Consider the following 15,366-nt stretch of genomic DNA (forward strand, 5'->3'; position numbering starts at 1 on the left):
CCTCTCGCATAGCCCTTCTCATTGCCTAGTTATAACATCCACCTCCCTAAACATATTTACTAAACATGGCAGTGCTGTTACATTCAGTAAGTAGTCAGGTGTAATCCTGGTGACTGAAGATATGTTCCGCTCCATTCCTCTCCTCTCCTCTCACCAGTGGTACTCGACTGGTGAGAGGAGAGGAACTAATGTTTTAAAGCTGGTGTTCTGTGTTAAAGCCCAAACACCTCCACAGTTTTTCGTGGAAGAGTATGTTGCTGTGGGATGGTGATTTGTCTGTTGAATATCAGTACTCATGGTATTATTCGAGAGCATTTCACCACCTCCTTTCCTTTCATTCAGTATTACAAATGCAAGCTTAATATCAAATCATCTCCCATAGGACCAGGGCCGGAATGAATTCTGGGATTGCTGCATTATTTTCAGTGCTCACATGATGAGTGTGGGACCTGCTTTGACTTTTACTTGCAATACTAGTCATAGATATTGCTTTGTTTAACAATGTTCATTAAGAAAACATGATATTACCTCTGAACTCATTATTGTATTACAGTTACGTATTATACTATGTTAAAATAGTTAAATAAATCACAGATTAAATCAGTCATGATGTACATAATACACCAAATAGTCCTAAAAAAAAAAGAGCACTCCATCCTTCAGGCCACGAGTGGCCTACCGGGACCATCCAACCGTCGTGTCATCCTCAGTGGAGGATGCGGATAGGAGGAACGTGGAGTCAGCACACCGCTCTCCTGGTCCTGAAGCCGCTACTATTCAGTCAAGTAGATCGTCAATCGGCATCATGAGGCTGAGTGCACCCTGAAAAATGGCAACAGCACATGGCGGCCTGGATGTTCACCCATCCAAGTGCCGACCACACCCGACAGCGCTTAACTTCGGTGATCTCACGGGAACCAGTGTAGCCACTGCGGCAAGACCATTGCCCAAATAATCCTAAGCTCATTTCATTTTTGTTCCACTCTATGATGAAGTTAAATGTGTCAGTATGAGTGTTTTATCATGCCAATTACTGTTTCAGTACTTTTATTTGGATAGAAATGACGAGTGTTCAAGCCAGTTTATTGCTATGTTCAAAATGTTATCCATTTTCACTACACTCTCTTTAGTATAATTCTATAAATACAGAGCTATGTACACTATTTGCAGATTATTGCTCAGTGCACTTATGAGCATATGTGATGATTAGTCTACAAGGTGATGAGTGAGTATTCCGCTTTACTCACTAGTTAAAAAAGGAAAAAGAGGCTTAATAAATCTTATGAGTCATAGGAGTACTCAAGTCTTTCGTTATCTTGTGTGAATTATGCAGTGAGCAATGAATTTTAAAACTCACCTTGCCAGTACCAGCTTCCTGGTGCTCCCATGAACAAGCGGTCTCCTTCCTGTAAATGGTGAAAACAGTACTAATTTAAAGATATCTAGCACAAAATATATTTATAAATGAAGTCAATTAGGATTACTAACTTGTCTTTTTCTGAATGAAATCTATTATATTAATGTTTCCAAACCCTTAAGATTATAATTGACAGCATGATATTTTCAGTATAAAAACATCATAATGATGATACTGCCGTTTTCATGCTTGGATAAACTTTCGTCAAAGCTTTCCATGGAATTCAGGGGTAGAGAGTATGAAGTACTTTCAGTATTTTGGAAGGTGAAAGGTGTCTTGGAAGTAGCCATAAAAAAGTTTCCATTCTGATCCTGCTAAAAAATTGTCCAATACCGAGTTTGAAGTCATTTTCTTGATAGAAAAACACCGGATTACACTATACTTTTCCCCTTCCCTGAGAGATAGGGGGTGCCATGGATCCTCCTTGCCCTCCGGGTATGGGCACCCTTGGTTTAGATACAACAAGGACAAGGAATTAGAGTGGATCTTGGACAATTACTCTTAACCTATCTTTCTAATGAATCAATGACTCACTCAGAAGACTTAAAAACACTGTTGTAACACTCAACCACAAAATTGGTGATAAGCAAACAACCCCTAATTGTAGACCTATATCATTCTTTCCAATCTTTTCGAAATTGTTTGAAAAAGTGGCTTATGACAGAATAGATACTCATTTAACTGAGCAGAACTTGTTAACTGATTCTCAGTTTGGCTTTTGCAAGGTTTTCTCTAGAGTGAGACCTCACAAAAAAGTGCAACTCAGCTGAACAAGAAAAATTACCATGTTGGTATAATGTGCGACATTGCTGAAGTCTTTGATTGTGTGTATTACAAAATTCTGTTTGGTAAACTAAAGTGTTATGGCATTAATGACATCTTTCTTGCATGGATGGAGCTTTGCCTTCATAATAGAAACAGAGGATCTTATTAGCAGACTGTGTCACAGGCACGAAGAAACTAACCTCAGAATAGGGCAACAAACATCTGAAGAGCCTTAAGGATCAGTACTGAGCCCATTCTTGTTTCTAACGTAGATAAATGATCTTCCAGTGACTAATGGGGCAGTTCAAAAGCTGAAGTGTTTGCTTATAACTCGAGTATACTAAGCAATAGTTCCAACTTAATCTTAGCAGACATTTCTCAGATGATAGCTGAAAGTACCTACAAGCGGTCTAGTGGTTCACAGCTAACAGTCTTACTCTCACAAAGACTTATATTACCTAGTTTCAAATCAGCAACAATGACCTGTTAGAACCAGAGGTAGACATTATCGTTCATGTACTAAATGAAACACACTGTGTAAAATTCTGGGTAGTTTAGTTGGATAACAAGTTAAAATGGAATTGGTATCCTGATAAACATGTAGATAAAGCATTTCTCATCACGTTGACATAAAGATAGGGATGTTGACATATTCTGAATTTTGTAACCACTTGGAATTATCTTCTGGGGCATTAAGCATAAAATAAATACCAGTTAAGCATTCATTCAGGAAAAGTGAGCAATAAGATACCGTAACCATTCATCATGAATAAGGCTTTTTAAGGAGCTTTCAATTTTTACACTCACTTCCCTAAACATTTGCTCCTTAACTGTTTTTGTTGCTGATAACACAAATCATTTTCAGTCAAACTATGGTTCACACAGCCACAATATAAGACAAAAAAACATTGTTTTTTTCATGTAGACTTTGCCTCCTTATCAGGGTGCAGAATGGAGTTATATGTATTCCATAAGCTCCCAGCTACCATAAAAAAGCAAGAAATTTGGAAACTGAACCTACTCAAGAGAAAATTAGAAACTTTCTTCATTAGCCACTCTTTCAACAAATTATTGGAATATTTAGATTCAGGGATTCAAAAGCAACATAGCAAGTAGCAGTGTTACTGTGGGCTTGCATGACAAGTAGTAATGTACTATAAATAGAAATCATTATTTGCAGATATAGGTAAATATTTTCATTGCAAGGTACCATTGTTATCAAGTAAATATTAAACTACTAACAGATGAGCAACAGCTATATAATGAAATTGAAGAGGCACCAGCTTTTTCTCAAATAGGGAGCTTTCTGTCTAGTTTATGAGATTAAATTTATAGTATTAAGCAGTATGGTGAAAGCTTATTGTCGGTACAATATACAGACTAAGTTTCTATGATTTTCTTGGCTTTTGTTAATGTATATCTTGACTGGTTCCAAATTCCTGATGATTATTCTCATCTTGATGTGATCTTTGTAACACAGTGAATGACTGAATAGGAAACAATGGGTAATATCTCAATGTTTCTGTTTTTTGACATATACTTACTGAAGATGATTTTCTAGTTTTGAGGAATGTTATGTCTTGGAATAACCACCCTATATACTATAGTCTGAAAATAAAGACTATATTTTTACAAGATATTGAATTTAAATTGGAAAATCTAAAACTGAACTGATTACTGAATTGTAATTTGCTTCAATTTTTTCATAATTTTTTTGATTTGCATTAAAGTAAGTCTGATGAGATATTAAATGTTGCAGTAGAATGTTAAGGATTTTGCAGTAGAATGTTAAGGATTTTAATAAAAACATCAACAGTAATAACAATGTTTTAGTGTTTTAAACTTTGAAATGGTGAAGATATTAATTTACATTGAGAAAGAAGACAATAATGATTTTAATGATGACAGATTTTTACTGTGATTGCAGTCTCAACAAAGATAAAGAAATGGGAGAGACTCCATGATAATAAGATTAGCTGTGTTAAGTAAATAAATTATAGGTAAGATTGGATGGATACATTTAAACGGAAAATAAGATGATCACACACAAGTAGTAAATATGTTACATGTGGGCAATGAGGATGTCATAATTTGGTGAACTGGAGCAAGATGAATGATAACATAGAACGTACCATTGATTTGTAAACTGTAAGCTCTTACTTACCGTCCTACAAAGATAATGATATTCATTAACTAAATTACTGATGAACGAGTAATTTTGACTGTAACTGATTTCAGCTTGATGACAGATGGCTACAATAGTCTAAAAATTCAATATAAGTACATATAAATAAATGTTTGTGACAAATCTGGTATTAACTTTTAAATATTACATAATTTTTTTACTTGTTCCATATCACTGAAGGCCATTCCAATTAGGATCTGTGAAAGGAACATTAGCCTCTCTTTTTTTTGTGAATATATATTTCTTTAATGGCATGTTCCATTTCCTTAACAATCTATTTACTATGTATCCATGGGAAAAAAATGTGTTTTCTGTGTTAATTCCAATTTGACTTAGAGCTGCATCAGTACAACCATGTTAAACAATGACAGGAAGTGGCAAGTCATAATACCTTGGAGAGGCACGCACTGAATCCAGCCTGGCAGGAGCCCAGTTGGTGGTGGCCACTGGCACCTGCAACAGTTACCTCATTTACCATTCACTCATATACTTCACATTCTACAGAACTTACTATGAAGGAGGACAGTTATGAATCCAGAAATAAAAAGAAGTAGAGGCATACATCAATAGAGAGAAATATCTATAAGAAATTAATTATGTAAGCTGTATTAACAATTTTATGAAAAGGAAAGTTGCTACTCACCGTATAGCAGAGATTCTGAGTCACAGATAGACACAACAAAAAGAACAATTAAAGCTTTCGGCTAATAAGGCCTCCATCAATAATAGATGACACACACGCACGCATGTGCACACACACACACACACACACACACACACACACACACACACACACACACACACACACACAAGTCGCACACCTGACTGCAGTCTCAGGCAACTGAAACCACCACTGGCTTCAGTTGCTTGAGACTGCAGTCATGCGTGCGACTTGCATTTGCGCGTGCGTGCATGTGTGTGTGTGTGTGTGTGTGTGTGTGTGTGTGTGTGTGTGTGTGTATTTTGTCTATTGTTGACGAACAACTTAATAGCTGAAAGCTTTAATTGTGAGCGTCATTTTGTTGTGTCTATCTGCGGCTCAGCGTATGGTGTATGGTGAGTAGCAAATTCCATTTTCATAATATTGTTACATTCCATCCTGGATTTTCCATTGTTTCATAGTAACAATTTTCCATTATTAAATTGCATAGGTAATAATATCAGCAGACATTACAGACAAAAAGCTGCTGCTTCCCAATATAGGCTACTAGATGCCTACTATTTATGGTCTGCTTGCTTAGATTTGGACATGAGTACTACCTTAATTGTCAAAGAACACAAACCATATCAAGGCAAAACGAAAGAAGACCCCTTGAATGATTTTCTGTAGCTGAACGTACATAGATTGATCAGCTTAGGCTTCAGGCAATCACTTGAAACTTTCAGACTGGATAGTCATGAACATAACAAGTGCTTTCTATATTGCTTTTCAGTCTCTTTAACTCACTGGTCACAGTGTAAACACTATAAACAACAAAAGGAACATGCATTGAAAATAAACAACAAAATTGTAAAATTAGTTGATGATGTTAAGTTCCTAGGAATATATCAGCACAGTGATCTCTACATCTACATCTACATTTATACTCCGCAAGCCACCCAACGGTGTGTGGCGGAGGGCACTTTACGTACCACCATCATTACCTCCCCCTCCCGTTCCAATCGCGTATGGTTCGCGGGAAGAACGACTGTCTGAAAGCCTCCGTGCACGCTCTAATCTCTATAATTTTACATTCATGGTCTCCTCGGGAGGTATAAGTAGGGGGAAACAATATATTCGATACCTCATCCGGAAACGCACCCTTTCGAAACCTGGACAGCAAGCTACACCGCGATGCAGAGCGCCTCTCTTACAGAGTCTGCCACTTGAGTTTGTTAAACATCTCCGTAACGCTATCACGGTTACCAAATAACCCTGTGACGAAACGCGCCACTCTTCTTTGGATCTTCTCTATCTCCTCCGTCAACCTGATCTGGTACGGATCCCACACTGATGAACAATACTCAAGTATAGGTCGAACGAGTGTTTTCTAAGCCACCTCCTTTGTTGATGGACTACATTTTCTAAGGACTCTCCCAATGAATCTCAACCTGGTACCCGCCTTACCAACAATTAATTTTATATGATCATTCCACTTCAAATCGTTCCACACGCATACTCCCAGATATTTTACAGAAGTAACTGCTACCAGTGTTTGTTCCGCTATCATATAATCATACAATAAAGGATCCTTGTTTCTATGTATTCGCAATACATTACATTTGTCTATGTTAAGGGTCAGTTGCCACTCCCTGCACCAAGTGCCTATCCGCTGCAGATCTTCCTGCATTTCGCTACAATTTTCTAATGCTGCAACTTCTCTGTATACTACAGCATCATCCGCGAAAAGCCGCATGGAACTTCCGACACTATCTACTAGGTCATTTATATATATTGTGAAAAGCAATGGTCCCATAACACTCCCCTGTGGCACGCCAGAGGTTACTTTAACGTCTGTAGACGTCTCTCCATTGATAACAACATGCTGTGTTCTGTTTGCTAAAAACTCTTCAATCCAGCCACACAGCTGGTCTGATATTCCGTAGGCTCTTACTTTGTTTATCAGGCGACAGTGCGGAACTGTATCGAACGCCTTCCGGAAGTCAAGAAAAATAGCATCTACCTGGGAGCCTGTATCTAATATTTTCTGGGTCTCATGAACAAATAAAGCGAGTTGGGTCTCACACGATCGCTGTTTCCGGAATCCATGTTGATTCCTACATAGTAGATTCTGGGTTTCCAAAAACGACATGATACTCGAGCAAAAAACATGTTCTAAATTTCTACAACAGATCAACGTCAGAGATATAGGTCTATAGTTTTGCGCATCTGCTCGACGACCCTTCTTGAAGACTGGGACTACCTGTGCTCTTTTCCAATCATTTGGAACCTTCCGTTCCTCTAGAGACTTGCGGTACACGGTTGTTAGAAGGGGGGCAAGTTCTTTCGCGTACTCTGTGTAGACTCGAATTGGTAACCCGTCAGGTCCAGTGGACTTTCCTCTGTTGAGTGATTCCAGTTGCTTTCCTATTCCTTGGACACTTATTTTGATGTCAGCCATTTTTTCGTTTGTGCGAGGATTTAGAGAAGGAACTGCAGTGCGGTCTTCCTCTGTGAAACAGCTTTGGAAAAAGGTGTTTAGTATTTCAGCTTTACGCGTGTCATCCTCTGTTTCAATGCGATCATCATCCCGGAGTGTCTGGATATGCTGTTTCGAGCCACTTACTGATTTAACGTAAGACCAGAACTTCCTAGGATTTTCTGTCAATTCGGTACATAGAATTTTACTTTCGAATTCACTGAACGCTTCACGCATAGCCCTCCTTATGCTAACTTTGACATCGTTTAGCTTCTGTTTGTCTGAGAGGTTTTGGCTGCGTTTAAACTTGGAGTGAAGCTCTCTTTGCTTTCGCAGCAGTTTCCTAACTTTTGTTGTGGGTTTTTCCCGTCCCTCACAGTTTTACTCGGCACGTACCTGTCTAAAACGCATTTTACGATTGCCTTGAACTTTTTCCATAAACACTCAACTCAAGTGGAATACACACATTAACGCTCTTACAACCAAGTTATCATCAATCTGTTGCATGCTACAGATACTAAGCAGAAGTTGTAATAGAGCAATAATAATACAGGCATTGTTGTTGTTGTTGTGGTCTTCAGTCCTGAGACTGGTTTGATGCAGCTCTCCATGCTACTCTATCCTGTGCAAGCTTCTTCATCTCCCAGTATCTACTGCAACCTACATCCTTCTGAATCTGCTTAGTGTATTCATCTCTTGGTCTCCCTCTACGATTTTTACCCTCCACACTGCCCTCCAATGCTAAATTTGTGATCCCTTGATGCCTCAAAACATGTCCTACCAACCGATCCCTTCTTCTAGTCAAGTTGTGCCACAAACTTCTCTTCTCCCCAATCCTATTCAATACCTCCTCATTAGTTACGTGATCTACCCACCTACACATTTCCAATCAGCAATCCGACATGGAATAATATTTTGGGAGAATGCACCATGTAGTCAATCTGTTTTCAAAACCTAGAAACGAGCTATCAGAATCATCTGCAACATAAAGAGGCAAAGTTCATGTCTCTCTCTTTTTCCTACTCTAACGATACCGACCCTTCCATATATATATATACAAATGTCTGCTTGTGTCTGTGTATGTGCGGATGGATATGTGTGTGTGTGCGTGTATACCCGTCCTTTTTTCCCCCTAAGGTAAGTCTTTCCGCTCCCGGGATTGGAATGACTCCTTACCCTCTCCCTTAAAACCCACATCCTTTCGTCTTTCCCTCCCCTTCCCTCTTTCCTGACGAAGCAGCCGTTGGTTGCGAAAGCTAGAATTTTGTGTGTATGTTTGTGTTTGTTTGTGTGTCTATCGACCTGCCAGCGCTTTTGTTTGGTAAGTCTCATCATCTTTGTTTTTAGATATATTTTTCCCATGTGGAATGTTTCCCTCTATATATATGAAACAATAGTCTTTGTAAGACAATATTTAAGAACCGCCAATGCCTATCAGCTGAACAGCTCTGTGCACAATTACACAACAAGGAATGGCAATAACATTCATGTCTCATATGTCAGAACACCAGCCTACAAGAAGAGTGTCCTTCATAGAGGCACACAATTGTATAACCACTTTCCTAACAACATCAAGTTGGTAAAGCAGGACAGCTTGTTCAAAAAAAAGCTGAAGTCATTTCTGAAGGACCACAGTTTCAACTCTGTAAATGAATACCTCTCAGAATTAAACAAAATTTTATAATGTTAAATTAATAAACAATTTTGTTGCAATTATTTGTTTATTAAAGTGTATTAGTTATACATGTAACATTGTATTAATGTATATATTTGTAGTCCACAGCATTGTATTGATCTTATTAGGTGTGTGTGTGTGTGTGTGTGTGTGTGTGTGTGTGTGTGTGTGTGTAATTTTTAACTTTCTGTATCATTTATTGACCTGTCCTATATCTGCACAAGATGTCACAGGACCAAAACTAAATAAATATACACTCCTGGAAATTGAAATAAGAACACCGTGAATTCATTGTCCCAGGAAGGGGAAACTTTATTGACACATTCCTGGGGTCAGATACATCACATGATCACACTGACAGAACCACAGGCACATAGACACAGGCAACAGAGCATGCACAATGTCGGCACTAGTACAGTGTATATCCACCTTTCGCAGCAATGCAGGCTGCTATTCTCCCATGGAGACGATCGTAGAGATGCTGAATGTAGTCCTGTGGAACGGCTTGCCATGCCATTTCCACCTGGCGCCTCAGTTGAACCAGCGTTCGTGCTGGACGTGCAGACCGCGTGAGACGACGCTTCATCCAGTCCCAAACATGCTCAATGGGGGACAGATCCGGAGATCTTGCTGGCCAGGGTAGTTGACTTACACCTTCTAGAGCACGTTGGGTGGCACGGGATACATGCGGACGTGCATTGTCCTGTTGGAACAGCAAGTTCCCTTGCCGGTCTAGGAATGGTAGAACGATGGGTTCGATGACGGTTTGGATGTACCATGCACTATTCAGTGTCCCCTCGACGATCACCAGTGGTGTACGGCCAGTGTAGGAGATCGCTCCCCACACCATGATGCCGGGTGTTGGCCCTGTGTGCCTCGGTCGTATGCAGTCCTGATTGTGGCGCTCACCTGCACGTCGCCAAACACGCATACGACCATCATTGGCACCAAGGCAGAAGCGACTCTCATCGCTGAAGACGACACGTCTCCATTCGTCCCTCCATTCACTCCTGTCGCGACACCACTGGAGGCGGGCTGCACGATGTTGGGGCGTGAGCGGAAGACGGCCTAACGGTGTGCGGGACCGTAGCCCAGCTTCATGGAGACGGTTGCGAATGGTCCTCGCCGATACCCCAGGAGCAACAGTGTCCCTAATTTGCTGGGAAGTGGCGGTGCGGTCCCCTACGGCACTGCGTAGGATCCTACGGTCTTGGCGTGCATCCGTGCGTCGCTGCGGTCCGGTCCCAGGTCGACGGGCACGTGCACCTTCCGCCGACCACTGGCGACAACATCGATGTACTGTGGAGGCCTCACGCCCCACGTGTTGAGCAATTCGGCGGTACGTCCACCCGGCCTCCCGCATGCCCACTATACGCCCTCGCTCAAAGTCCGTCAACTGCACATACGGTTCACGTCCACGCTGTCGCGGCATGCTACTAGTGTTAAAGACTGCGATGGAGCTCCGTATGCCACGGCAAACTGGCTGACACTGACGGCGGCGGTGCACAAATGCTGCGCAGCTAGCGCCATTCGACGGCCAACACCGCGGTTCCTGGTGTGTCCGCTGTGCCGTGCGTGTGATCATTGCTTGTACAGCCCTCTCGCAGTGTCCGGAGCAAGTATGGTGGGTCTGACACACCGGTGTCAATGTGTTCTTTTTTCCATTTCCAGGAGTGTATAAACTGACATACACTTCTGCAGCACTTGTAGGCAAGGATTGAAAAACACACTATTTGTTTGATCCACAGGTGCCTATCAAAATACTGTAAAACTTGTGTTTCAAAATTTAGCATCTTTTTGACATGATAATAGTCACAATTCATGCAGCGTGAGTGCCATTTGTTATAGCAGTTCAGAAAGTTAGTCTGTGGCGTGCTAAGCTGCAGAGTGTACTTGACAAGAAAATTAAGTGAGGTGGAGCAGTTGTTAAGACACTTGATACACATTGAAGAGGAGTGGGGCTAAACAATCCTGAGTTAAATTTTCTAAAGTTTTTCCTAAATCTCTTAATACAAATGCCAGTACCATTTTTGTGTGATATCCTTGACCCATTTAAGCATCTCCAATGACCAGAATGTTAAATCATAATCTTTGTTCATTGCTTCACTGTCTTTCAGTACCACTCATCGGCTTACACTGTGTGTTGAGTTGTGCGACATCATAATGGTGCAACATGTTTGAAATTTGTGAAAACGGATTTTCGATTATGTGTTGGGTCCTGGTATCACTTTTCATTTGAGATATATAGGCCAAGCGAAATTTGCGGTACAGTATTGGGTTTTCGAGTTTGTGTGGGTTCCTGGCATCGTTGTCTTTGTTTGAGCTGGCTATGTCAAGCGAAGGTACGATCGATACCAATGGTGTGTTTTTTGAATTTTTTGGTTGAGATGATTGTTGATGATTTTGTGCTGCCATTATTTGTAACTGTGTTATTATTGTTATTGTCATATATTTAGCTTGTCCCCAACAAAATCCCATACTTCCAGCAGCTATCTCATTAGTTTTGTTTTATTGCTGGAGTTAAATATTTCACATGTTGGTGATGTTTGCTCGTGGGTGTAATGAGTAACGTTGTTGTCGCTATACTGAACATGCTTTATGTAGGTGTGTCCACTATCTTGATGACGTCAACGGTTAAAGCCGACTGGTGACATCCCAACTGTTGGTAAGCCTGTTGCTAGCGATAAAGGGCATTATTGGGACCTGTGCACTCCTACCCTTATTACAATAAATTAAGCCCACATGGCGTCTTCCACAACCAGGTAACAACACTGCTTGAAAATTATGAACAAGTGCTCCATCGAAATATTGAAAGAAGAGCGACATATGCAGTAAAATGTAAGAGAACGCATGCTTTTTCGAGCACTTTTGATGAGTATCAACTTTTAATAGTCACAGAAGCCGTGCCCTTATTGCCTTAACAATTTCCTATGCTCAGTTTAAAAAAGAAAAAGAAAAAAACCTGCCACTATATAATTCCACACACAGCAAAATTAAAAATCCATTAAATCCAAATATTTCTTTGGAAAACCAAAAAAATTAAGTGTCACTGAAACAAAATTGCTTTGTTTACTTACAAGACAATCTGAAATGGAATTCCAACATCACATTCTTAAATTCTAAGCTGACTAAAATGACCTATGCAATGAGAATTATATGGAACAACGTAAGTCCTGAAGGAGACAGGTGTATTATGCACGCATACTTTCCCTTTTGAGTTATGACATCATATTCTTGGGAAATTCCCCTCACAGCATAACAACTTTCAAGAAACAAAAAAAAGATTGTGAGGATAATGAAAAATGCAAACAGCTGAAAATCATGCAAACTACGACTGACTGGCGACTAGCCCCTACCCCTCGACTCGCTGAAACGTCAATCACAATGTCATTTCAGTCGGAGTATAGGTCAGTAGTGGTACAAAACAAATACATAAATAACGTTGAAGAAAAATACCTTAATTTTTGATTGCAAATGTACTACTCCTATCGTTCCTGCATATGAACTCGTCACATGTGGCATCAAGGTCGAGTTTCATCGATTCATCTCTATGGGCGTTGAGAAGGGCGATATCATTAAGACGATCCTGCTTCATTGTAGAACGAAGATACGTTTTCACCCTCCGCAGACAAGAAAACGATCGCTCAGCGGTGCAAGACGTTACCGGAATCGTCAGCACTACACGTATGAAATACTCTAGTTCAGGCAGCAGGTCAAACAGGTGGTTTTCCTGTTTTAGGTATTTCACTATGTCATCCAACGAACTAATATTCGCAGAATTACTGCTTTGGATAATCTCATGAAACATGCTTCGGTGGAGAAGCAAGCATTCTTTGTCTATGTCTGATTCGAAGAAAGATAAAATATCGAATGAATGTTTGTTATCACCAAGAAGAAATTGTTCAATTTGATTTACAAACATGAATGATTGAATTTTGAACCGTGATTCCAAGAAGCTGATGGATGTATCCATTGTTTCATAATACAATCTTCTATATTTATCACATACTTCAGTGAATGTTTCTACAGATGAATTGATGGAGTCATCGTATTTCTCAGGAACTTCTCTTATACAGTGTAATTTTGGGGAATCAACATCCATATCTTGACATTTTGAAGTTACTTCGCCCCAGAATGATCCAAAATTGTTTCTCGTAAATTTAATAGAAGTTACAAGGGTGGAAATCATCTTATTGGCCTCCTCTAAGTGTAGGGATTCCCTCTGTAGTGCTATGTTTACGGTATCAATGTGACCAAACACTTTTACCAAAAGTGATAACATGAGAAAGAAATCATTTGTCTGCATATTAATCAAAAAGCCGTTTACTTTGGCCCCAGTGTCTGAATTGTCATTTCTTGAAATATTTAGAAAAAATTCCTGAAGTTCTGTGTAGTTGGACAAAACTGAAGAAATTGCCAAGTATCTTATGGCCAACCTTGTAGGACAGAGTGGTTTCAAATTTTTAGAGGCATCTGCCTTCAGGCGAGCAAAAAGATCTAATCTTTTAGGTGAATCTCTCACAAAATGTATTAAGTCCTTCATAACATTCAATGTATTTCGACATTCTGGAACTGCTTTCACAGTGTCTTGTAGTGTTAGATTCAAACAGTGTGCAAGGCAGTGCACAAACATAGCTCTCTTCTCCATTTGCATAAACTTTGCCTGGACACCATTATATAATCCGGCCATGTTATCTGAACCGTCAAAGCATTGACCCCTACAATTAGATGTAGGCAAATCAAATCGTCTTAAAATGGCGATGTTGTTGTTGTTGTTGTGGTGGTGGTGGTCTTCAGTCCTGAGACTGGTTTGATGCAGCTCTCCATGCTACTCTATCCTGTGCAAGCTTCTTCATCTCCCAGTAACTACTGCAACCTACATCCTTCTGAATCTGCTTAGTGTATTCATCTCTTGGTCTCCCTCTACGATTTTTACCTTCCACGCTGCCCTCCTATACTAAATTGGTGATCCCTTGATGCTTCAGAACATGTCCTACCAACCGATTCCTTCTTCTGCTCAAGTTGTGCCACAAACTTCTCTTCTCCCCAATCCTATTCAATACCTCCTCATTACTTACGTGATCTACCCATCTAATCTTCAGCATTCCTCTGTAGCACCACATTTCAAAAGCTTCTATTCTCTTCTTGTCCAAACTATTTATCGTCCATGTTTCACTTCCATACATGGCTACACTCCATACAAATACTTTCAGAAACGACTTCCTGACACTTAAATCTATACTCGATGTTAACAAATTTCTCTTCTTCAGAAACACTTTCCTTGCCATTGCCAGTCTACATTTTATATCCTCTCTACTTCGACTATCATCAGTTATTTTGCTCCCCAAATAGCAAAACTCCTTTACTGCTTTAAGTGTCTCATTTCCTAATCTAATTCCCTCAGCATCACCCGACTTAATTCGACTACATTCCATTATCCTCGTTTTGCTTTTGTTGATGTTCATCTTATGCCCTCCTTTCAAGACACTGTCCATTCCGTTCAACTGCTCTTCCAAGTCCTTTGCTGACTCTGACAGAATTACAATGTCATCAGCGAACCTCAAAGTTTTTATTTCTTCTCCATGGATTTTAATACCTACTCCAAATTTTTCTTTTGTTTCCTTCACTGCTTGCTCAATATACAGATTGAATAACATCGGGGAAAGGCTACAACCCTGTCTCACTCCCTTCCCAACCATTGCTTCTCTTTCGTGTCCCTCGACTCTAATAACTGACATCTGGTTTCTGTACAAATTGTAAATAGCCTTTCGCTCCCTGTATTTTACCCCTGCCACCTTCAGAATTTGAAAGAGAGTATGCCAGTCAACGTTGTCAAAAGGTTTCTCCAAGTCTACAAATGCTAGAAATGTAGGTTTGCCTTTCCTTAATCTAGCTTCTAAGATAAGTCGTAGGGTCAGTATTGCCTCACGTGTCCCAATATTTCTACGGAATCCAAACTGATCTTCCCCGAGGTCGTTTTCTACTAGTTTTTCCATTCGTCTGCAAAGAATTCGGGTTAGTATTTTGCAGCCGTGACTTATTAAACGGATAGTTCGGTAATTTTCACATCTGTCAACACCTGCTTTCTTTGGGATTGGAATTATTATATTCTTGCCTGTCTCATACATGTTGCTCACCAGATGGTAGAGTTTTGTCAGGACTCTCCCAAGGCTGTCAGTAGTTCTAATGGAATGTTGTCTACTCC

The 15,366-nt window shown here is 40.1% G+C and overlaps 1 protein-coding gene across 1 annotated transcript in view; it reads right to left on the reverse strand.

Annotated features, from left to right (window-relative positions):
• Positions 1-15,366, reverse strand: part of LOC126175631 (integrin alpha-PS2-like) — a 402,904-nt gene that overhangs the window by 68,261 nt on the left and 319,277 nt on the right. Inside the window, exons 5-6 of the mRNA XM_049922517.1 lie at positions 4,759-4,820; positions 1,358-1,406 (exon numbers count right to left, since the gene is read on the reverse strand). Coding sequence (XP_049778474.1) covers positions 1,358-1,406; positions 4,759-4,820 — 111 coding nt within the window. The remainder of the gene's footprint in view (positions 1-1,357; positions 1,407-4,758; positions 4,821-15,366) is intronic.

Source organism: Schistocerca cancellata, chromosome 3, assembly GCF_023864275.1.
Source record: "Schistocerca cancellata isolate TAMUIC-IGC-003103 chromosome 3, iqSchCanc2.1, whole genome shotgun sequence".
NCBI classification, from domain to species: Eukaryota; Metazoa; Arthropoda; class Insecta; order Orthoptera; family Acrididae; genus Schistocerca; species Schistocerca cancellata.